The sequence below is a fragment of the Schistocerca nitens genome, chromosome 6 (genome assembly GCF_023898315.1).
Source record: "Schistocerca nitens isolate TAMUIC-IGC-003100 chromosome 6, iqSchNite1.1, whole genome shotgun sequence".
NCBI classification, from domain to species: Eukaryota; Metazoa; Arthropoda; class Insecta; order Orthoptera; family Acrididae; genus Schistocerca; species Schistocerca nitens.
This window is the reverse complement of record NC_064619.1, coordinates 298,906,185-298,930,718: the sequence shown is the minus strand read 5'-3', so window position 1 is coordinate 298,930,718 and position 24,534 is coordinate 298,906,185. Positions and strand designations below refer to the sequence as shown.

General features: G+C 40.2%; 1 protein-coding gene across 1 annotated transcript in view; it reads right to left on the bottom strand.

Annotated features, from left to right (window-relative positions):
- Window positions 1-14,357: 14,357 nt before the first annotated feature.
- The window catches only part of LOC126262960 (vacuolar fusion protein MON1 homolog A), a 115,172-nt gene continuing 104,995 nt past the window's right edge, over window positions 14,358-24,534 (bottom strand). The window contains exon 8 of the mRNA XM_049959909.1: window positions 14,358-15,360. Coding sequence (XP_049815866.1) covers window positions 15,220-15,360 — 141 coding nt within the window. The 3' untranslated portion in view covers window positions 14,358-15,219. The remainder of the gene's footprint in view (window positions 15,361-24,534) is intronic.

The window sequence follows — 24,534 nt, the reverse complement described above, 5'->3', positions numbered from 1 at the left end:
CAGACATTTCACAGTTCATGTAGAAATTAATAATAGCCAGAGGAATCATCATACCTTAAAAAGAAACATGTACATTACCATTATTTGCACAATGATTCTGATGGTGTAATCGGATTTTCAATATATTTATTAGTTTAAAGTTTAATATCTGACTGTAAATTATACAAGTAACACCCAGCAATGAGTTTCCAAAATCTAAACAGTTCATCCGATTTTATCAATCGATGTGTCTTTAGAAAGCTATTAGTGTAAACCTAAATGGGTATGAATTACAGGCATGTAACTTGAATAGTACGAGTTATTGGAGGTCAAAGTGGCCGATTACTTTTGATCGCATCAGGCCATAAGTAGTCCACAGTTACATGAAAAATAATGGTAGCAGCATGCTTATAAATATATTTATTCGTCTATGTCTTTTTTTATATCCAATATATACTATTCACGAAGAAATTTTAGAAAGCACAGAGACATTAGGCTACTGGCCTACTTTTGCTTCTATTCCTTTGATATATGTTTATTTAATTTGTTTATGTATTTAATAATGTGTGTTAGAGCATGTTTAGGGTCCAGCCGAGGAATATTTATTTAATTTCAAGTTATTTAAATGTAAATCCAGGATTTTGTGTGTGTTTCAATGTGTTTGTCAGTGTGCGTTGGCTTGAAGACATGGTGGGAGAAATATTGGAGAGCGTTGAGCAGTTTGCGCGTGGTTCCGGGAGATAAATATATTTCATAGTGCCGGCTTGTGCACTTGTGAGATTTCTGTGGCTACTGCAGTGAAGACATAGTATGCATATAGAAGTGAATATCTCGTGAGCTATGTTGTTGTTCATAATGAATTATATGAAGTAGGAATCTATTGTTTCCCTGTTATTCAACTTATATTTCATTTAATTGCTGGACCATCGACACCAATAAGTGTTTTGCAGTAATAAAAGCATTCTTAAAGGTATTCTGTTATCGTACTCATCATTTACAGTTGTTAAAAATAGTAACTGCAAATTTTATTTAATTGCAATCTTTCATTTATAAATTTCTATGTTACATTCAAAATTCGCAATTGCCAAGTGATAGGAACCTTCGAGCGTTCGATCCATGTGTATATTCATATTGTATACTGTAGACTCAGCGGTATTTGGCTTGTAATGTGGCAACTACGTATCCCAGCCCCTAGACAACGAACCCAGTCAAAACTTTTAATATTTCAACTCTGAGACTGAGGGTACATAGTTGAGGGCCACCATTAATACTTCTTCTTCTTCTTCTTCTTCTTCTTCTTCTCCTCTCTCTCTCTCTCTCTCTCTCTCTCTGCAAAGTGGTAATTCCTTTCTCTCTGTTATTCAGTGTACTACACAAAGTGTACAAACCTTTGCAAAACCAGTCGATTTCTGTCAAGTGAACCTCTCACAATACAAAGTGTGAGATCGGTTTTTTCCCACAAATAGGTTTCTTGAAATAGTGAAATTATGCAATAATTTTCACAACTAACGTATTCGATAGAGGACCTAATCTATCACGTTAAAGGCAATTTGTGTGGGAGCTCAGAGTCTTTTTAAGTTGAGTGCAGGGAACGGTAGTGGTTAGCGCGTTTAACGGACAGCGGTATCGGAGATGGTTAGAACACGTGGTAACTGGCAGCAGCTACTGTTACATCAAGTGACTTCTCCAGTGGCAGACGCAGTTCAACAGCAGTACGATGGCATCATCTTCAAGTACTCCAGGGCAGTCTTCAATGTCAACTTTCATTACAACCGACGGCATCACCATGGCAGAAGGAACCATCTCAGATCAGATAAGTGCCTGCGCAAATAGTGAGATAGTGTTTAACTCTGAAGTTCAAGCTCCACTTGTAGATCTCACAAATATAAAACAGTCACCTAGTATGTGTAATTCTGAAAACGGAAGTGAGCCGGTTAGTCCAAAATCAGAGCTCGAAAGTGTAACTAGTAGGAGTTCAGGACTGGGGAATGAATGTGGGGGAGATATGATGTCTCAGCTAATGCAAATGATCCAGGGATTGGGAAATAATATGAATACAATGGGAAATTATATTAGTACAATTCGAACAGATATGGGCACATTGCAAACAGTTATAGATATAATTTGGACTTATATGGGTACAATGCAAACTGAAATAGGTTCTGCGATGAAAAAGGAAGTTGAAAAAAATTATGGGTAACCTTGAAAAAGCAATTGATGATAAATTAAAACGCATTTGAGTGATTATGGGGAAAATTATGGAAGAAGTTGTAATAGTAAAATCTAAAACTGAATCAGTGGAAAAAGATTTTGGGGAAAAAATGGATAAGACACAGACGGAACTTGGGGGCCAGGTTAGCAACTGTATAAAAGTGCAAGACGCTCATTAAAGCGATATAAATTTAGCAATTAGTGACATTGCCAATCGTGTAGGTGAGGAGGAGAAAGAAGTGGGCAAAATTAAAGATAAAAGAGAGTCCAGTATCACTAGTGAAAATGAACTTAAAAAACAAATGCAACAGATAAAAAGTGTTTTAAATTCGTTAGCCTCCCAACAGGCCACGCTGGTTATAAATATCCCTTGGGCAAATACCGGATCTGTGAAATGTTACAAAGATGATGGGAATTTCTTGATTGCGTGGAGGGACGCTTTTGTTCACGGCATGTCGGACAAAGCGAGAATAAAATATGTTAAATGGCATTTGGAGGGAGACCCAAAGTGTTGGGCAAATGTTAAATGTAGTTCATGCAAATCATAAGAAGAATTTGAAAAGTATTTTTTGAATAAATTTTGGAGCGAGGCAAAACAGACGCGGATCCAAAATGAATTTTTAAATGCGCCGAGTTATAGGCACGGTTATGGGATGATGAGAGATTTTTGCGATCCTGGCAAGCTTATGCAGGTGAGACATCCATTGGGGGTTTTAACGAAAATCACCACATTAAAAAGGTGATTACCCGAAAATTTGCAGTGGGATCTTGTCCATAGTCCATGTGATTCCATGGACGAATTTCTAGAATTTGCAGAAAAATTAAAGAGGGCATTGAAGTTCAAATGTCAGAGCAAACCAGATGGTAGTTATCAACATGGGAATCCAAATAATCATCACCAAAATAATAATCATGAGAGAAATCAAAGGAATTCTCAGGGAGATAGTAACTGAAATGAGCAGAATGGACAGAGAATGAATGGGAGTGATAATTTCCGTGAACGGGACCCAAGTAAAGAACACAGATTTGACGAGGGAAATTTGCGCGAAGTGCAATCGCGTAACAACAGGTCAGGAAACTGATGTTCGCCATATCTCAGGTCCGGGGATGGCGATCTGAACAGGCGATGAAAAGGACTGGAGATAATGGTAATGGTAGAAATGTTCATAGGTTTGGAGAAAGACAACAAATATGTAATATGGAGTATGTTAAAGAGGAAGGCTATATAGGTAGCTCTTTCAATAAAAGCAGGCGCGAACGGCAGAAGCATAGATTTGTGAGCGATTTAAGTAAAAGTATAGGGAATAAATTTGCGGGCAATGATGAATGTTATGAATGTGTAATGAATGAGTGTGTGAATGGTGATGAATGGAAAGATTCAGTGGTTCAAAAAGAAGTTAAAGAGGAGATGAATTTTGTGAAAGCAAATTGTGTAGAGAGTTCTGAAGAGGTATTAGCAAATAGTAGTGTTGTAGTAGCAAGTATTTGTGAGTCGGCGAAAAGTGTCGACATTAGTGAAGGCAGTGTAGCTTTGGTCTTGCCAGCTGCAAGTGAGGGTGAATGTGTTTCAGAGGAAAGCGTCAATGTTACTAAGGTTGGCTTAGCATTGGTCTCGCCAGCAGTTGAAGTTAAAAATGTATCAGCGGAGCTGGTGTTTAAAGGAACAGAGTAATGGTAATTTATGTAATGATATAAAAGCTACTGGTATTGACACTTTGGAGGAAGGAATTTATGGGTTTACAGTCACAAATGAAGGCGAAATGAAACTTATTGATGAATGTTTGGATCTAAAACGTTTGTCAGAGTATGAATGTGAGAATCTATGTAAAGCAGGATTGGGGGTTAATCTGGATGAAAAGTGTGTAGAAATGGCAGTGTGTGCTGATCTTTGTCTGATCACAGAATGTAGCAGCGGAGCATAAAGTTGTGTACAATTCACGTAAAGTTAATTTGTCGACGGAGGAAAGAAAGGTTTCTGATGTGAATTTATATACTGATTTAAATGGTGTATCAGCAGATAAGGTTGCTGAGAGGAATATTTATGGTGATGATGGCTTACGTATCGATGTATTATTTCAGGAAGATAAAGTGTTTAACAGTGAATTGATGTGTAATTTTGCTGAAACCGCAAGTGTCGATATTTTGGAGGGGAAAAACAGTAAAGTTGTGCATGCTGTGGGTAGTGAATCAGCGAAATGTGTGGAGGAACTAACAGAAAATTTAGAGAGGGCTGAAGTAAATAGTGTGGATGGTGATAGTTTGTGTAATGAAGTTCGAACGAATTGGTATATGAAGGAGGAGTGTGGTTTTAGTGTGACTGACTGGCATTGGTACGGTAGAACGTTACGGTCGTTACTGCCGCACATGTGGAAACGAGAGAAGTTTAAAATTGCCAGAAGTTTAGAAAAGGGAAGGAAAGAATTTGGGGTGAATGAAATATTTAATGAATTATTTTGGGATGAACATGAGATTGAGGGATGGATAGAACAGGATGTGTGTACACTAGAATAGGAAGAGAAGGGACGAGACGTAGAAAATGATTTTTTAAGGGAGAAATATTTGTAAAGAAAGGAAATGGTAAATGTACAGTCAATTATTGAAATTAAAGTTGGCAAAGAAATGGTAGATGCACTTCTAGATTCAGGTAGTAATGTGTCAGAGGTGTCGGAAAGTTTTATGAGCATGATCAAAAATAATAAACTAGTAATCTTCCCAATCACTAGTGTTCAGATTAAAACGTCAGTTGATGGTAAGAGTAAGCCAATAAGACAACAAATACTTTTAGAATTTAAATGTGGAGAAAATAAATTCAAGATAGAATGTTTTGTAGTGAGAGGTCTAGTAAAGGAGGTAAATTTAGCAACTAACTTCCTGTGAAAATACAATACTTCACTTAATTGTGCAGAAATAACTAGAATTTTAATTTCAGAATGAAAAAAGGCAAGTAAAATTTAAAAGACTCTTAACAGGTGAAAATCAGATTGCTCATTCCATAGTTACTGAGGGTTGGAGTGAGGAAGTCGATATGCATAAGGAAGTGATTGATGCAGTCAAGGGTATATCAGAAGGGGAAAAGAAAGAGTTGTGTGGGTTGTTGTATCGCTATGGGGACGTATTTTCGGATCGAACTGGTAAAGTTATTGACTTCAAGTACTCTATAAAAGTGAAGCCTCATGAACCAATAAAGTGCAAACCGTATGTAATACCTATAGCTGATCGGGATGCCGCCAGAGTTCGATTAAAACAAATGTTGGATTGGGGTATAGTCGAACAACGTAGGAGTGATTACTGCAATCCTACCTTTATTGTTAAAAAATGTGATAACTCTGTCAGAATTGTATTAGATGTGAGAAAAATAAATAAAGTAATTGTAAGAGAATTAGACCAGCCTGGCAATATGGAGGAACTGCTGCAGAATTTTAATAATATCAGTTTAATGTCCAATGTTGATCTGACTCTCGGGAGTTTGGCAGATCTCATTGGCAGAGGAAAGCAGACGGTACACTTCTTTCCTTTTTGAAGGGCGAAGCTACCGGTTTAGGGCAGTACCATTCGGACTTACAATTTCTGTGGCAGTTTTTGTAAGAGCACTGAGCCATGTCCTGGGAGAGAGTCTAATGAGCAAACTCGTGATATACGTAGATGATATATTGATTGCTACAGAAAAGTGGAACGAGCATTGTCGAGTTTTGGAGGAAGAACTCATGGCTCTGAAACAAGGTGGAATGACTTTAAAGCTTGCAAAATGTGAATTTGTGCGAGCAGAAATTCAATTTCTGGGCCTATCCTTACTTTGGAAGGAATTTTACCTAGTTCAGAAAAACTGAAGTCCATTGCCGAATGTAATAGACCCAAAAGTAGGAAACAACTGGAGTCACACTTGGGCTTGTGCGGTTTCTACAGAAAATTCTTGGGGGAGCGAGGAATGAAATTCCGAATTTAGGCAAATTGCTGAAGAAAAACGCAGCTTCGAGGTGGACCAAGGAATGTGAAACAGAATTACAGGGTATAAAGGATAAATTATGCAATAGTACTAGCCAGATATGAATCTCCCTTTCTGTTTAGCATCGGACAGTTCTGACTATGGAATAGGTTGTGAGCTATTTCAGGAAAAGCTAGTTGATGGAAAAATTGATCATCATAGTGTGGCATTCTCCAGCTGCATGCTAAATAAGCAGCATATCAGAGAAGGAGATGCTCGCAATTGTGCACGGATTTAAGAAATTCTGTATGTATTTAGAAAGTGACAGTGTTGTCGGACCACAAGGCGCTGAGTTATCTGCAGGACTGCAGGATAATGAACGACTGCTTAATGCATTGGGCAATGTTCATGCAGCAATTTGAACACGAAATCCGCTACATCAAGTGTACAGAAAATTGTGTTACTGATGCTCTGTCCAGATTACCAGTGGGGGCAGAAGATGCTGGAACGGAGGAGCTGAATGAATTTAAGCTACTGTATATGAAGGGGGTAGCGGTGTGCAAAAATATGCGGCGAGCACAAAATGACGATCCTGAACTGAAACACATTAAGGTGAATTTCGACAGCAAGGGATACGAGAAAGTACCCAAATATTTTAAGATACACAAGGGAGTGTTATTCCAGCGAAAAGATGAAGAGACAGACAAATGGAGACTGTGTTTTCCCTATGTGGAACAGTTAATAGACTACATCCATTTAAGTCACAGATATTACGGGGCCGAAAAGTGCACTGAAATCATTGAGGAATATGACCACATAAATAGCCTGGCCAGACGGGCCCACGCACAGCTGGCAGCGTGCGACCATTGTCAACAGGTCAAATACTGCACGACCGCATAACAGGGGGAAATGCAAAGCATTATACCTACTAAAGTGGGCGAGTTACTGGCTGTGGACAATTTTGGCCCACTACCCACAGGCGTGGCGGCATGAAGTACATGTTTGCTGTGGTGGATGTGTTCTGTAAGTTCATTAAACTGTATCCGATACGGAAAGCAAATACAAAAACTCTGATCGCCAAACCGGAGAAGAATTTCTTCAAGAATATTGTAAAACCAGAAAGGTTGTTGTCTGACAACAGATCACAGTTTACTTCAAACGATTGGACACATTATGAACGGCCAGGTTGTGCAACATATCCGTATAACCCTCTACCACCCAGCGAGCAACCCATGTGAATGGTATATATGGGAAGTAGGACGTATGCCAGCAATCGTCATTCCAAGTGCATGGAATACATGAGTGCATTTGAGGACGTACTCAACAGTGTAAAAAGTAAGGCTTCAGGGTACTCACCTTTGGTAGTCATGACCAGGTTGAAACCAAATTTCCTACTCACAGAAACGGTACAATTCCCGACACGAAATGCTGAATCAGCTGCTGAAAGAGAGCAGGCAGTAACAGCCCGCATGAAAGAGTTAGCTCTTGAAAGGAAAAGGAGACATGATGGGCAATAAAACCTGATGAAGTACAAAGTGGGGAACAAACTGCTTGTACACACCAAAGAGCATTCCAGCGAAGTGGACGGAGAGATTAAGAAATTATTCGAGTTATACTACGGACGATTTGTTGTGGCAGAGCACCCTCGCCCAAATGCATACCGTTTAAAATACCCTTTCTCAGGAAAACATTTGGGTCTAAGAAACGTGATGGAGTTGAGGCTGTATATGGAGAAAGGGGAGAAACGAAAAGCTGTTCTGATTTGTAATTAGTAGCAGTAATTTTGGAGGGATGTATTTATATGTTTTACTTGGGGATTTATAAGTAATTTGTTAGTTTATTGTGGCACTGTGCGTGTGTGAGAGGGGGAAGTTTAGCCACTCAGGTGCGTGGAGATCAGTGACCTCGTGGATTTAAGTAAAATATGTATTGATTTATGCTTTGTATAAGAGAGTGGCAAAGAATTTAGTGGTCAATTTGGAGGGTATTAAAACTGCAATTGTATGTGTACACACTTTTTTGGTGCCTGGAAGTAGGAAGGATTTATGAAAATCAATTAAATAGACCTTGTGGGAATTTGAGCTTACTGAGATTCAGTCGTTTGCCTTGTGACTTTGTTCCTAAAGTATCATTTTCCACTGGAGGGAATCTTTAGTGAGGATCTAGGTTGGGTTTGGGAAATGGTTTGTTCACAGGTTTCTACTTTTGGTTTTCGTTGTAGACTGATTTGTCATGATAAACGGTGGAGCTTGGAATTCAGAGGCAGACACAATTTCTGCGAGGCACTTGGTCAAAAGACTGATGTGAGTTGATCAATACTTCATGCTAAAATCTGTGTGAGGCATTTGTAGTGCGACAGAAAAATTTGTGCAAGAAGGCGCCCTACTGCTGAGTGAGTGGCACAAGAAGTGCTTACAAAATCACACATTAGTGTAAGCGGATTTAAAAAATTTTATTTCTTGTCCAAAAATTTGTTTATGCACAACTGAAATGCAAGAATTTATTTAATATGCCATTCAGTTCATAATTTGTGTTAGTTTAAATTTATTCCAAAATCCATGCTGCTCCCACACCACTACAAAAATTATGTAAACACTATTGGCCTGGCATTTTAATCATTTAATTCTGTTCTTTGTAATTTGTTTTATATGTACTTGTATGAACTGAAGGGTGCTACTTCTGAACATTCTGGGAAACCAGAATGTTAATAACTGGAGGTGTTTGAGGTAAGGGGCGAGTTGTGGCGCCCTGAAAATATTCTAAGTTCGGAGTTGGCATGGCCCCATGGACCGCTCGGCAAGCCGGGGCTCGTCGGCAACCATGTGGTGCTGAACATTAGCCGGAACAAGAGCGGTAGCCCCTGCGCTTGGTCCAGGCCGACCACGTGGCTGGGAATTCCATGTTGACACTGTGTCGAGGACTGTGCTTTGTATGCAGGGAGTGCCAAAGATGGCAGGACTTTATGATCCATAATGGCAGACATTTCACAGTTCATGTAGAAATTAATAATAGCCAGAGGAATCATCATACCTTAAAAAGAAAAATGTACATTACCATTACTTACACAATGATTCTGATGGTGTAATAGGATTTTCAATATCTTTATTAGTTTAAAGTATAGTATCTGACTGTAAATTACACAAGTAACACCCAGCAATGAGCTTCCAAAATCTAAACGGTGCATCCGATTTTGTCAATCGGTGTGTCTTTAGAAAGCTATTAGTGTAAACCTAAACTGGTATGAATTACAGGCATATAACTTGAACAGTACACGAGTTATTGGAGGTCAAAGTGGCCAATTATTATTGATCGCGTCGGCCATAAGTATTCCACAGTTACACAAAAAAGTGGTAGCAGCATGCTTATAAATATATTTATTCGCCTATGTCTATGTTTATATCCAATATATACAATTCATGAAGAAATTGGTCAAATATTTACTGTGTTTTAGAAAGAACAGAGACATTAGGCTACTGGCCTACTTTTGTTTCTATTCCTTTGATATATGTTTATTTAATTTGTTTATATATTTAATAATGCGTGTTAGAGCGTGTTTATTGTCCAGCCGAGGAATATTTATTTAATTTCAATTTATTTAAATGTAAATCCAGTATTTTGTGTGTGTTTCAATACGTTTGTGAGTGTGCGTTGGCTTGAAGACATGGTGGGAGAAGCGCTCTAGCCAAACACAGCACTCATTACTATGGTAGGCGACTACCGAAGTCAATGGAGAGACTGTATGGAAGTGGGGGAGGAGCACTGGGTGGCAGAGGACACTGGGGAATGCTGGACGGGAAGGCGCGCTGGACCATCACAGGAAATACTTGGAAAGTGTTGAGCAGTTTGTGCGTGGTCGCAGGAGATAAAAATATTTTGTAGTGCCGACTTGTGCACTTTTGAGATTTCTGTGGCTTCTGCAGTGAAGACATAGTATGCATATAGAAGTGAATATCTCGTGAGCTATGTTGTTGTTCATAATGAATTATATGAAGTAGGAATCTATTGTTTCCCTGTTATTCAACTTATATTTCATTTAATTGCTGGACCATCGACACCAATAAGTGTTTTGCAGTAATAAAAGCATTCTTAAAGGTATTCTGTTATCGTACTCATCATTTACAGTTGTTAAAAATAGTAACTGCAAATTTTATTTAGTTGCAATCTTTCATTTATAAATTTCTATGTTACATTCAAAATTCGCAATTGCTGAGAGATAGGAACCTTCGAGCATTCGATTCATGTGTATATTCATACTGTACACTGTAGACCCAGCAGTATTTGGCTTGTAATGCAGCAACTACGTATCCCAGCCCCCAGACAAATAAACCAGCCAAAACTTTTAATATTTCAACTCTGAGTCTGAGAGTACATAGTTGAGGATCACAGTTTTTATTTGAAAGCCCACAATGCAAGTGTGGCCTGCACCGTACAGTCAGGGCACTGACGTCACTGTGGAGTTTACCTGTATAAGGGTGCGATGGAGAAGGTTTTTGGCTTCTTAATAAGTGAATAGGATGCAAACACTGCCAGATGCAATGTAAGAATACTTTACTTCTCAGTAATTCAACCCTTCTCAGAGTGGTGTCTTACAATGGGCTTTTACACATAAACAATTACACTACCTCCCTCTATCTTAGTCCTTGCCAGCAACTCCCAGTTCCTGTTCACTGTGAGAAATGAGTGCTCTGCTTGTAACTCATTCTGATGATACACGATGAAATACTTGAACTGCAATAGGAGATGAGTGTGAGGCAGTGCTCATGCATTCCTATATTCTGATACACACAACAATACTTATTATCCTTTATTGCAATTCACATAACAAAACACCTTACTCACACAAGAAGACAAGTGTCCCTCTGAATATTCTGAAAACACATACAAATACAACTATTCATTAATACTTCTAGAGACATGCTCTACAGAGCTTGTTCTTTACTAACAGGCAGAAAATTCAAGGTAACAATTGTGGCTGGATGCTTCTTGGTAAATCAGTTGCCTCCCTCAAATGTGTACAGTCTTCTCGTAGTTTACTGCAGCATTGTCGAACGGTCACTCTATAGTGACAGCGCTCGACAACTCTGATGACCCCTGGTACTGACCAGCTGTGACTCCAACTGTCGAGACTGCCCCCAACTGCCTTTTATATATTTCTTTCTCAGGGTCTCTAGCAGCGTTGCTTTCTCCAGCTGTTACTGGAGGTCGTTTTAATGACAGAAATCTTTCCAGAAGTTACTCGATCCACCTCAAATAGTCTGGAAACACCCAACTTGGGCTCTCACTTCCGTGTTTTGGCTGCTGTTACATACAGGTCTGTTATTCTGGGGTCGTCTGGTTCAAAAATGGTTCAAATGGCTCTGAGCACTATGGGACTCAACTGCTGAGGTCATTAGTCCCCTAGAACTTAGAACTAGTTAAACCTAACTAACCTAAGGACATCACAAACATCCATGCCCAAGGCAGGATTCGAACCTGCGACCGTAGCGGTCTTGCGGTTCCAGACTGCAGCGCCTTTAACAGCACGGCCACTTCGGCCGGCCCTGGGGTCGTCTGACCCAGGCCAGACCACACTACTTTCTCTTCTGGGTGTGATAACAGCCATGCTCATTGTGACTTTCCAGCACTATCCTTGCGTGTCGTGTTTAACATTGAGTACTTTAAGATGTTTACTTTCTTTTCATAGTGCCTCAGACATTTCTCATATCAATAAAATTTGACAGCAATGAAAACTCTTCCAATAAAAACTTTATCTCTCATGTTAATAAACCTTGATAGTCGCGGCAGCACTGTTACAATGTGCAAAGAAAATTGTCAAACAACAATGCCAGACAACATTTCATTGTTGTAAATACCGAGTTTCGTTTCATGTTCGCTTTCCCTTTATGATCATATCAGGAAAACCTCAGACTATCTTTTAGGAACAAACACGAAAAAAATTAGAAATATGCACAGACAAGGAAAGTGAAGTTTTGGCATTAAATACGGAGAACCAATCTTCTCTTCTTTATTTCAATGACAATTTTCCAATAAAATGGTTCTCTTCCTACTACCATCTAGACCAAAATCCTATAGAACACATCTGTAATTTTGCAAACAATAAGATCCATAGTTTTAATACATCAGGCATTTCGCTTGCTAACCTGAAAAAATAACATCTGATGCTTTTGCTTAAATAAATGTTGTGTCACCCAGGATGGTGCAAGTCTTTTGACATAAAGTTATGTCAGCAACTTCTGTGTCAATTTCGATGCTTTTATTTTCAAGCATCTTTCCAGTTGCCTCACAAAACTGAGTGGTGCTGCTTCCAGACCTTGCACCTGAGAACAATTTGAGGTGGTCACTGGAAATCAAACCAGGGACCTTGGTGTTTCTAGGCAATAACACTTGTCACCAGACCCCACTGTCAATTTGATTATGCAGCTGTGAAATTAGCTTTTGCTCTTGTAACATTAGAAAACTAGAAAAGTCAAGTATTATTCCTAAAAAGTGCATGATGAGCACTAGAAGAGAGAGATTTTAACCAACAAGGAAACTGAAAATACGATACAATCAGTTGGCAGAGATTTGAACATAAGACCGACATTATCATCCTCTATTTAAAACAGCAGAAGACGTCTCTACAGACAGAGCTGTGGAAAATAGCAACATCACCAGGGAAGGCAGTTTTACAAATACTGTCAGTTAATTATTGTCAACAGCCAAGGTTTATGCTCTTGTTCTAAATGGGCACTTCACTAAGTGGTGTGTAGCATTTAAGAACACTCCACTTTTGAGAGTATCAGAGTGCGCACTGTTATCATTTCCTCTCCCGGTTTGTCAATTGTAAGCACGACAGTGCTCCACCATTGCCAAGTAATCTGTTTGTTTTGCTGGGTGATACCTATGTACTGCAAGTACCCACAAGCTGTAAATGCTTTAATTAACACACATACATTCAAAAATCAAGATTTACATTAAGCTACTTTCTTAAATAAATCAACATAACGGTGCAGTGTACCTCTGAAGCAAGTGATGTTTACACGAATCACAGTCTGTCCTAACCTAAAACCTTATTATTCAAAGTCACAATTTATTACTTTCAGATGGTGGTTCTCACTCTAATAGAGAAGCAATGGACAACTCTCACAGAATTTGGTGTTAAAACAAAATAATACTGTACCTACAGTGAAATTCTGGAGAGAAACTTTTTCCCATTCAATAAAAGTCTTGGATAATGGATTGTCATCAAAGAAACAGTATTGTGTAACTGAGAGTATCAATAAGCCACACAAATGCAGAAGTGGTTGTAGCAATAGTATAGTGTTATTTCCTGTTACGTTTCTTTCAGTGTTGAGTAGCAGTTCTTCACTCAAGGTTTCAGCTGGTGAGAAAACAGACAGCATATTCAAGATGAGCTTTTTATCGAGAAGGAAACTACTGATCACTTGAAAGTAGGCAATGAAATTGTAGATTTATATCTTAGAGTGATTCACAACTGCCAGTCACTGCATCAATTATTTATTCTCTGCAAGTCTTCCCTTATTCTGCTACCTACCTCTGGTGTTGCATTTTCCCTATAGATAATAGCATCATATGTGAACAGTCAAATGGAGCTTCCGACACTAGTAACATAGTATTTATTTATTTTTAGTTATGCAGCATTTATACATTTTTGTTTACCTTATTTGACTTATGAGATGTTCTTCAGCTTCACTGCAAAGAACTGAAACTTTGTCACTCCCATAGTAACAGCAGGTACAGTAAGTGAAGTATGCCAACTGAACATAATCCAGAAAATCCGAAAGGTCTGTTACATGGCATGATAGATAACCTTTACTGTTTAGCTATGTTATGAAAGTATGACAAATGTCTATAATTCGTAACTTCATAGCCACCAAAATAGTACAATTTTTATGAAGAAAATCAGCAAAGATTCAAGTATGCTGTCTAACTTTTATGGATGACTTGGCAATAATTTACAAGCTATTCTAGGAATTTTCACTGATAAAAAGTTGAAGACCTTTTTCAAAAGAAAAAAGCAGCAAAATACATGCTAAAAAAGTAGGTAAAGTAAGTTAAGTAAAAAAGTTGAAATGCCACGGCAAAATCGGTAAGAGAGACATTCCTAAAATTTCTCTAAGTATTTCTAGGCACACATTCCTACCCCTTATGTAAACCACACATGTTAAGATGAGTGGTCCCCTATATTAATATTATTGTTGTTGCTGTTGTTATTGTTGCTCTTGTTGTTGTGAATGCACACACATTTTGTACTGGAATGTTTTATTACAATGAACAATATACACTGAGGCTACACAGTAGCCAAGGTCTATAACAGTATCTGAGAAGTTGCAAAAGGAAGTGATCATACACACTTAAAATTCTCCACCACTCAGATACTGTAATTTATAACAACTCTTACAAAAAAGAGAACAGTTTTTCATCATGTACATAAGTATTCTGCTCATTACAGCATTCCACAGTATATATAACAAAACAGACTGAATTACGATTATGACCAATCATACATGTACACAAATAAGCAATATATGTCACAGTATCCCCGAATGAATGATATTATAAAGGAGATTCAAACATCTCTCTCTCTTCTTTCTTTCTCATTCAAAAAGCAGAAACACCTGACTATGTTTGCTACTGCATATCATCATTATGCAAGAATTCTGGATTTTGTGAATTGGAGATAATCGCCTTTTCTGCAAATCAATTCGCTTTGTATTTATCATTTCTTGTGTAACTTTTGATGAAACTATGCTATTTCCAAAAAGGCACCAACAATCATCATCTCATTCAAAAGAGAATGTCTAATTTACCTATATTAATACTGTTTATATTGTTTTCAAGAGGACTATTTAGCTTGTTACATTTGGTCTGTTTTGTGTTCTTGAATGTCTCAGATTTTAACAGAGAAGAGATGACACCTGATCCAAAGACATCAATGTCAACAAAATCTTTACAATTCTGTTATTGCTGTAAAGCCAAAGGAAAGGCCAGAATTACATGAATAATTCAGTTTTTTGAACAGGGCAACGTAACTGGCTTTAGAAACAGTCTATTTTTAAGGTGGTAGAATTCAAACTCAGCTTCATAAGTAATACGCAAATACTTAATTAAAAGGTTGGTGCATTTAATATAAACAGACGTTCCTCTTCTTTCTTAATCCAACGCAGAAGTTTATTGACTGCATTAATTGCACTGAGCTTTGTAACCAATGGTTCAAATGTTATATAGAGCTCGAACCCTGTAGTAACCTGAAAAATGAAAAGATAAAAGTCAATGTAATTACTACAAAGGCCAGCCAAAAGGACTAATTTCGGTAAATCAAAAACTATACTTTACAGATTAAATTACGATGATAAAACTGTGGATTAGACCGGTATCTGAACACACATCCACAACTTTCTCTCAGAAGCATGCTACAGTTAACATCACACTAACGCACTATCAACCAACTCAGAGCCGTGACTTCCATGGACTCTTGCCTCTTTCCTTCCAAACTCTGCTTAGTGGAAAGATCTTTTCTCAGAAATAACCATGAAGCGTTGGATATGCCATTGCAATATTTGGAAGCAAATGGGAAGAGTCCAAGGCAAGCTGAGGTTTTGAGTTAGTCCACGAGGCATTATGAAGTAATTGATCCCATAAAAGGCTGGGATCTAGTTTCAAAACCACGGCCAGCATAAAGTTTTAATTTTTCACATGTTAGATACGCAACACACACTCTGCAGAAAGTGAAAGTTCTTCCCTAAGTGTATACTAAACTACATCACATGGAAACCATTAGAAAATATAGCACATATATCACTCTTTCTTTTGTGATAATGCAACAGGATGAATGACGAAAGATTTCCAAGTTGTACCAGTGGAGGCAACACTTGTGTTCTGTACCAAATAAGCCTTCCCATCCTTTGTAACAACATGAATTCAGTTGCTTACTAGACTTATATAATAATCAAACTAACTCAAGAATCGTGTCAGAAACCCATTGCAGTATGAGAAAGTAGATGTTAAGACAAGGTACCACAACCCACGAAGCAATTCAATCTAACTCTAAAGATCTGTGTTGAGCCATATCAAGAACCGTAGTCACAGTTGAGCTCACCTAAACAAATAGCATCTGCTCCCAGTAAAACTCAACACACAACAGCTGGTGATTTACCCTATCTTAGCATGCGAGAAAGTAATAACTTTATACTAATTTTCTAATTTTAAACAAGCTGTCTTGGACTGAATATTGTTTCTACTAAAAATTTTTCATGTTTTACAGCTGTTGAAGAGGAAATAATTATAGAAAAATTTATAAAATCATACTGAGATGTGTGCTGGGAAGATGCATCCTCTGACATGTACCACTCATGTGTAAACTGAAAAAAATTGAAATGATGACACAAAATGACGGAGAAACAGATGCTGCAACTAGAAATAGCCAATATAAGGGCCCTTTTGGGGAAATCGTTTACCTGACATGGTCAAGGGCAGTTCTCTGTTAGCAGGCAGTTCGTGTAAGTTAAACGTTTTCATAGATGAACAATGGAACTGCCACGCTGTTGGACTTTGAGACATTCTGCTAGTGTGTAGCACTTGAAAAATTTTCAACCGTAGCTGGACTTTGAATCATTCAAGGTCGGGGGACTTTGAATTTAGCTTTGAAATTAGATAAAGTTCAGGCTTTAATTACTTGTTGTGAAGTGGGAGTGTGACAGAGAATTGAACATTGTGCATTAATTAACAGCCATCCAGAACATGTGTGACTCACAATGTTCTGTTGTGTGTTGGAAGTACAATAAATTCAATTAATTCTGCTAAACTGCTCAATTCTGTGACAATCCTTGGCCGTTTAGTTGAATTGCATCATTGTTCCAAGAACTGATGAATTTATTAACCTTTTGGTGAGCATAAAGTATAAGTGAACACCACTTCTGCGGGAGCCATAGACATCCATAAAAATTTAAGCCCCCAGTAGGAGCAGCTAGATGGCAATTTACATCCCTTATAAAGCTCACTTTTATGATTTATGTAGGTACTTTGCATTTACTTCCAAATCTCTTCAGCCCACAAACAAGTCTATACTTTCACAGACAAAATTTGATATCTTAATGGTTTTAAATATTTCATTTTAAGATAATTACTTGACATTGTCCAGTTACTTATTTTCTCTGAAAATTATGGTACTGAAAAAAAAGAAAGATTCCTGGATGTTTAGTTCTTCTATTAGATTCTACAGAGTTTGATCCTTTCTAAAAATTTTGTGTAAGGTTCTTAAAAGTCATATTATATTAAACTTAAAACACCAGTGACACATTTGCCAATGACCCTAGCAACACTGTAATCTTATGTATCTCCTATGAGACATTACCTACAAACAAGTCCGGGGTATGGCTATGGGCACCCGCAACACACCATCCTATGCCAACCTCTTCATGGGCTATCAAGAGGGATCCTTCCTAAACACGCACAAGCCTAAACCCCTCACCTGGTTCAGATTCATTGAGGACACCTCAACAACTTCTCTCCCATTTGCTTCACCTGGTCCTACTCAAAAAACAAGCCACCTTCCTAGATGTTGACCTCTACCTCAGAGACTGCTACATCAGTACCTCCATCCATATCAAACCTACTGACCTCCACTTCAACAGCTGCAACCCATTCCACACCAAGAAGTCCCTTCCATACAGCCTAGCTATCTGGATCTCCCAAAGTCCCGCAGTCTGGCCACAGAGCAGCATTCCCCTCGTAACACAGTAGCACCCAGGACTCCACCAGGGTTCGATTACCTCTCATCATGCCCTGAAATGAGAAGTGTCCTGCCCACTATCCTTCCAATGCCTCCAACAGTTGTATTCCGCCATCCACTGAACCTACAGAATATACTTGTCCATCCTTACACAACCTCTGCTCCCAATCCCTTACCTCATGGCTCATACCCCTGTAATAGACCTAGATGCAAGACCTGCCCCATAAATCCTCCTTCCACCACCTACTGCAGTCCGGTCACTAACATCACCTAGATTCCATGAAAGGCAGGGCTACCTGTGAAAACATTCATGTGATTTAAAAGCTAAGCTGCAACCACTGTGCTGCATTCTGTGTAGGCATGATAACCAACAAGCTTTCTGTCCGCATGGCCACCGACAAACTGTAGCCCGGAAACAAGTGTACCGTCCTGTTGCTGAACACACTGCCAAACATGATATCCTTCATTCCAATGACTGCTTCACAGCATATGACAAATGGATCCTTCCCACCAACACCAGCTTTTCTGAACAGTGCAGGTGGAAACTTCCCCTGCAATACATCTTACGTTCCCATAACTCTCCTGGCCTCAACCTTCGTTAGTCACTGTCCTCACCCATCTAGCCCCCTCCCTGTTCCAATTCCAGTGTTAGACAGCCATCATTTCACCACCACACCCAGTCCTTTTATTTCTTATCATCTCTCTCCTTTCCACTACTTCGTCCCCCCCCCTTCCCCCCTGCCCTCTGTCTAAACTGCAGCACTTCACTGTCCGCCACCCCCACCATACTATCCCTCCCCCACTCCGCCCCAGCCTCCTCCTTACCCCCACCCAGTCGCCACTCCCATCATGCACTGGTGCTGCTTGCAGTGTGTTTTCAGTTGTCTGGGATTGCAGTTTTGTGTGTGTGTGTGTGTGTGTGTGTGTGTGTGTGTGTGTGTGTGTGTGTGTGTGTGTGTGTGGGCGCGCACACATGTGGCTATTGCTGACAAAGACATTAATGGCCGAAAGCTATAATTGTGTGAATCTTTTTGTTGTGCGTAACACGACTCAGCATCTCCGCTACTTGGTGAGTAGCAACCTTCCTTCTCTAATATTGTTACTATCTCCTATGAGATTATATCGGTTTATGAGGTGATATGGGTACTCCACTTAAAACAAAAAACAAAAATTGCACACTTGAACATAAATGCAGATGGTGGTTAAGCCTACAAGTTGTATTTGACCTCAAATGGCACCTGTTCAATGTCGTCAATATGTTGCAAGTGTCGGTTGTGGTCAGAACAGTGTTCTGTGTAGTTGTGAGTGTACATTATGTCAGAGCTAAGAGAATTCAAATGTGGGCAAATTTTTGGTGCTTGTATGGTAGGTGCTTCACAACCAAGGTCACTGAAGTGTTTGATGTTTCAAGAGTCACTATATCGAAGATTTACACTACATAGAGGGAAAATGGGAAAACTTCACCCACTAAGTTACAACACAGACAAAAATGCGTGTTGAGTAAGCATGACAGATTGTCAATGAAAAAGATTGTGACGAAAAAAAGAAGACAGAGTAACTAGAAAAGTCACTGGAGTTCTGAATGTCGCATTCACAGATCTTTTTAGTGACAAAACATGAAGGGAGTTCCAGAAGCAGGAAATTGCAGGATGAGCTGGAATTCCAAAATCACTCATCAGTGATGCAAATGCCCGTAACAAGGAAAACATGGAGCCAGAGCCATAAAAAATGGATCATGAAGCAATGGAAGAAAGTCATTTGGGCGAATGAGTTTCATCACACAGTTCCCAAATTCTGGCGGAGTTTACATCCAAAGAGTGAAACCTGGTGAGGATTCAGTGACAATTTGGGCAGCCATACCATTGTTTTCCATGGGCCCCAAAGATTGACAGCTGTCAAGGATTATTTTGGCTGATCAGGTCCATCCAATGGTACAATGTTTGTTCCCCAATGAGGGTGCTGTGTTCCAAGACAAGAGGTCCCAGTCTCACAGCTCGCATCATCCAGGAGTGATTTTGTGAACATGAGGATGGGTTATCACATCACCACATCTGAATGTTATTTGGCCTTTGTGGTCTACTATGAAGAAAAGAATACATAATCACTATTCACCTTTATCACTGTTACTTGAACCTGCCACTATTTTGCAGGAAAAATAGTATAAAATTCCATTGAAAACCGTACAGGACCTATATTTATTCATTCAGAGACAATTGTAAGTGGTTTCAAATGCCAACAGTTTTCCTATACAGTGGAATCTCGCTTAATGAGCACCTCCCATGATGCACAATTTGCATAACAAGCAAAACAAATTGTAAGAAAAGACTCGCTTAAAAAGTGATGTTTCACATAACAAGTGACAACAATTTAGTGTGACTTCACCAGCTGTTCGCACATGGGGAGGGGACATTCAACAATGTTAATACCTTTATTGCCGGCAACAGCATATGAACAATGTCTTTGGTAGGTACTGCAGTCTGGGTTTAGCGTTCTTTCCGCTACCAGCTTAGTGCAGCTTGTGATCTCACATTGTTTCTAAACTTGTGTTCACACAGTGTTTTTTTTTTTTTTTTTTTTTTTTTTTTATGTGAAATGTTCCCGATGATAAAGCCACAACATGACGACCATAAGAGAAAGAAAATGATCTTGGAAATGAAATGTAAAATTACTGAGAAATGCGAATGTGGTGTGAGCCTTGCCGATTTAGCACACACATATAATCAGCCTACATTAACTACTTGCACTATCCTCAAGAACAAGGACAAGATTAACGAGATACACTCCTGGAAATTGAAATAAGAACACCGTGAATTCATTGTCCCAGGAAGGGGAAACTTTATTGACACATTCCTGGGGTCAGATACATCACATGATCACACTGACAGAACCACAGGCACATAGACACAGGCAACAGAGCATGCACAATGTCGGCACTAGTACAGTGTATATCCACCTTTCGCAGCAATGCAGGCTGCTATTCTTCCATGGAGACGATCGTAGAGATGCTGGATGTAGTCCTGTGGAACGGCTTGCCATGCCATTTCCACCTGGCGCCTCAGCTGGACCAGCGTTCGTGCTGGACGTGCAGACCGCGTGAGACGACGCTTCATCCAGTCCCAAACATGCTCAATGGGGGACAGATCCGGAGATCTTGCTGGCCAGGGTAGTTGACTTACACCTTCTAGAGCACGTTGGGTGGCACGGGATACATGCGGACGTGCATTGTCCTGTTGGAACAGCAAGTTCCCTTGCTGGTCTAGGAATGGTAGAACGATGGGTTCGATGACGGTTTGGATGTACCGTGCACTATTCAGTGTCCCCTCGACGATCACCAGTGGTGTACGGCCAGTGTAGGAGATCGCTCCCCACACCATGATGCCGGGTGTTGGCCCTGTGTGCCTCGGTCGTATGCAGTCCTGATTGTGGCACTCACCTGCACGGCGCCAAACACGCATACGACCATCATTGGCACCAAGGCAGAAGCGACTCTCATCGCTGATGACGACACGTCTCCATTCGTCCCTCCATTCACGCCTGTCGCGACACCACTGGAGGCGGGCTGCACAATGTTGAGGCGTGAGCGGAAGACGGCCTAACGGTGTGCGGGACCGTAGCCCAGCTTCATGGAGACGGTTGCGAATGGTCCTCGCCGATACCCCAGGAGCAACAGTGTCCCTAATTTGCTGGGAAGTGGCGGTGCGGTCCCCTACGGCACTGCGTAGGATCCTACGGTCTTGGCGTGCATCCGTGCGTCGTTGCGGTCCGGTCCCAGGTCGCGACACCACTGGAGGCGGGCTGCACAATGTTGAGGCGTGAGCGGAAGACGGCCTAACGGTGTGCGGGACCGTAGCCCAGCTTCATGGAGACGGTTGCGAATGGTCCTCGCCGATACCCCAGGAGCAACAGTGTCCCTAATTTGCTGGGAAGTGGCGGTGCGGTCCCCTACGGCACTGCGTAGGATCCTACGGTCTTGGCGTGCATCCGTGCGTCGTTGCGGTCCGGTCCCAGGTCGACGGGCACGTGCACCTTCCGCCGACCACTGGCGACAATATCGATGTACTGTGGAGACCTCACGCCCCACGTGTTGAGCAATTCGGCGGTACGTCCACCCGGCCTCCCGCATGCCCACTATACGCCCTCGCTCAAAGTCCGTCAACTGCACATACGGTTCACGTCCACGCTGTCGCGGCATGCTACCAATGTTAAAGACTGCGATGGAGCTCCGTATGCCACGGCAAACTGGCTGACACTGACGGCGGCGGTGCACAAATGCTGCGCAGCTAGCGCCATTCGACAGCCAACACCGCGGTTCCTGGTGTGCCCGCTGTGCCGTGCGTGTGATCATTGCTTGTACAGCCCTCTCGCAGTGTCCGGAGCAAGTATGGTGGGTCTGACACACCGGTGTCAATGTGTTCTTTTTTCCATTTCCAGGAGTGTAGATAGATGCTTCAAAGAGAGTGACAAGAGTATTTAAACAATGGTTTCATTTTCTGGACAATATCAAAAGGTTGCTCTTTATATGGGTGAATGAAAAGCAATTGCAAGGTGACACTATTAATGAGAACATGAGAAAAATATTCGCCAACCTCGTTAAGAAGACACCAGGGTCATCATCGGCCAAAGAAGTGTTTAAGGGAAGCTGTGGATGGTACAAGAAGTTTAAGAGAAGAATTAGCATCCACAGCATTGTGGGGCACAGTGAAGTAGCCAGCTCCAACACATAGGCAGCAGAGAACTTCATCAGTAACTTCACGATGCTCTAGCTTCTGAGGGTTATTTACTACTACAGGTTTTTAATTGTAATGAGACAGGTCTATTTTGGAAAAAGATGTCACAGCATACCTTTACAACAGCAGAGGAGAATGCATTGTCCATTAACAAGCCAATTGAAAATTAAACCGCTGCTTGTTCATCATTTAGAAACTCCATGAACCTTCGAGAAGTGTAAAATCCAGGAGAGCAGGTTAAACATGATGTGGAGGTCCAAAAACAAGGCTTGGGTGATATGCGATCTTTCTCCTGACTGGATCAATGAAGTGTTTGGTCCTTTAGTGAAAAAATACTGGCTTGAAATGAATCAGCCACTCCATATCTTGTTCGTTATGGAAAATGCTCCGACCCATTCTCCAGGCCTACAAGGCCACCTTCTTGAAGAATTTCAATTCATAAAGATCCAATTTCTGCTTTCCAACACCACTCCTTTTCTCCAGTCTATGGACCACCAAATTATTCCTAACTTTAAGAAGCTCTACATTAATGCAGTCTTCCAGCATTGCTTTGAGTTGACTGAAGCTACCAATCTCTCTCAGAGAGTTTTGGAAATATCACTTCAACAACCAGCGTCAAGATGATCAAAAAGGTGTGGGAAGGGGTTTGCTTGGAAGAAGCTTTGCCCGGAGTGTGTTGTCAAATGTGACTCTGAGGCATTTGAGTCAGTACTTATGGCGCCTGTAGTCAACAAGATTGTGTCTTGGGCCAAGAGCATGGGACTAGAAGTGGATAACAATAACATTAATGAGCTTGGGGAAGATCACAGCCAAGAAATAACCACCGAAGAACTTATGGAGTTGCAGTGTGTTTCACAGCAGGAGTTGTGGAGAGGAGTTATGGTGAAGAAGAAGAAGAAGAAGAAGAAGAAGAAGAAGAAGAAGAGGAAGAGGAGGAGGAGATGGCAGTAACGGCAAAGCAGCAATCTTCTGGCGCAATAAGAGAAATGCTGAAAGCACAGGAATTGGTTGCATTGTACACTGAAAATCATCTCCCCAATAAAGCAGTGGCTACGTGCACTACAAATTTGACAATAATGCTGTGTCGCATTTTTGTCAAGCATTGAAGAGTCAGCGGAAACAAATGACTATAGATAGCTTCATAGAAAAAAAGAATTTGTAACGTATTGTGAATATTAAAGTACATAATACTGTATGTATAATTTTCTTTGAATAAATGGCATGAATAATGTGAAACTTTTAGTACTTTTTCTGCATGGGACACATTATCATATTTTTCATTAATTCATATGTAATAAATTGTTTCACTTTACGAGTGTGAAACGTCTCCTTAGAAAAATTAATGAATGACTGTGCTGATAAACCTCTTACATTATTTGCTTTTCAAATAGCTGAGCAAAACTGAACGTACTCAGACATTACTCTCTTTACTTATTCTGATCAACACTAAACTGACACGCAATATTTTTAGCGCAACGCAATCTGACTTTCAAAAATCCCTACAAAAGAATGGCCCTGACTAACAATAACCTATACCTTTCATGAATCACTTACCTCACAACAATCTTAGTTACACTAACTACTGAAATACAGGGTGCGCCAATACTGCCAGCTGAATAAAAGATTCTAACTACTGAAGGGACTAACTACTGATAGGCGTAGTTAGCAAAATGAAAGATTTTGATAAATAACAAACAATGTATTTACCTCAATAGTGTTCAAAAGTCATAACATATAGCAGTTCATGACATCTAGTCTTACAAATTTACTGTCTCTGATGGACACACGTCCAGATCGTCCGCTCTCAAAATTCCGCCATCTCTCTCCCCACATCCACCACTGCTGGCGGTTCACCTCCAACTGTGCAACGCTACGCGCTGTTAACATCCAGCTGCCCAACACTACAATAGTGAATATTCCAACAATGCCTACCAGCCACAGACTGCACACAGCACAGTCAGTGA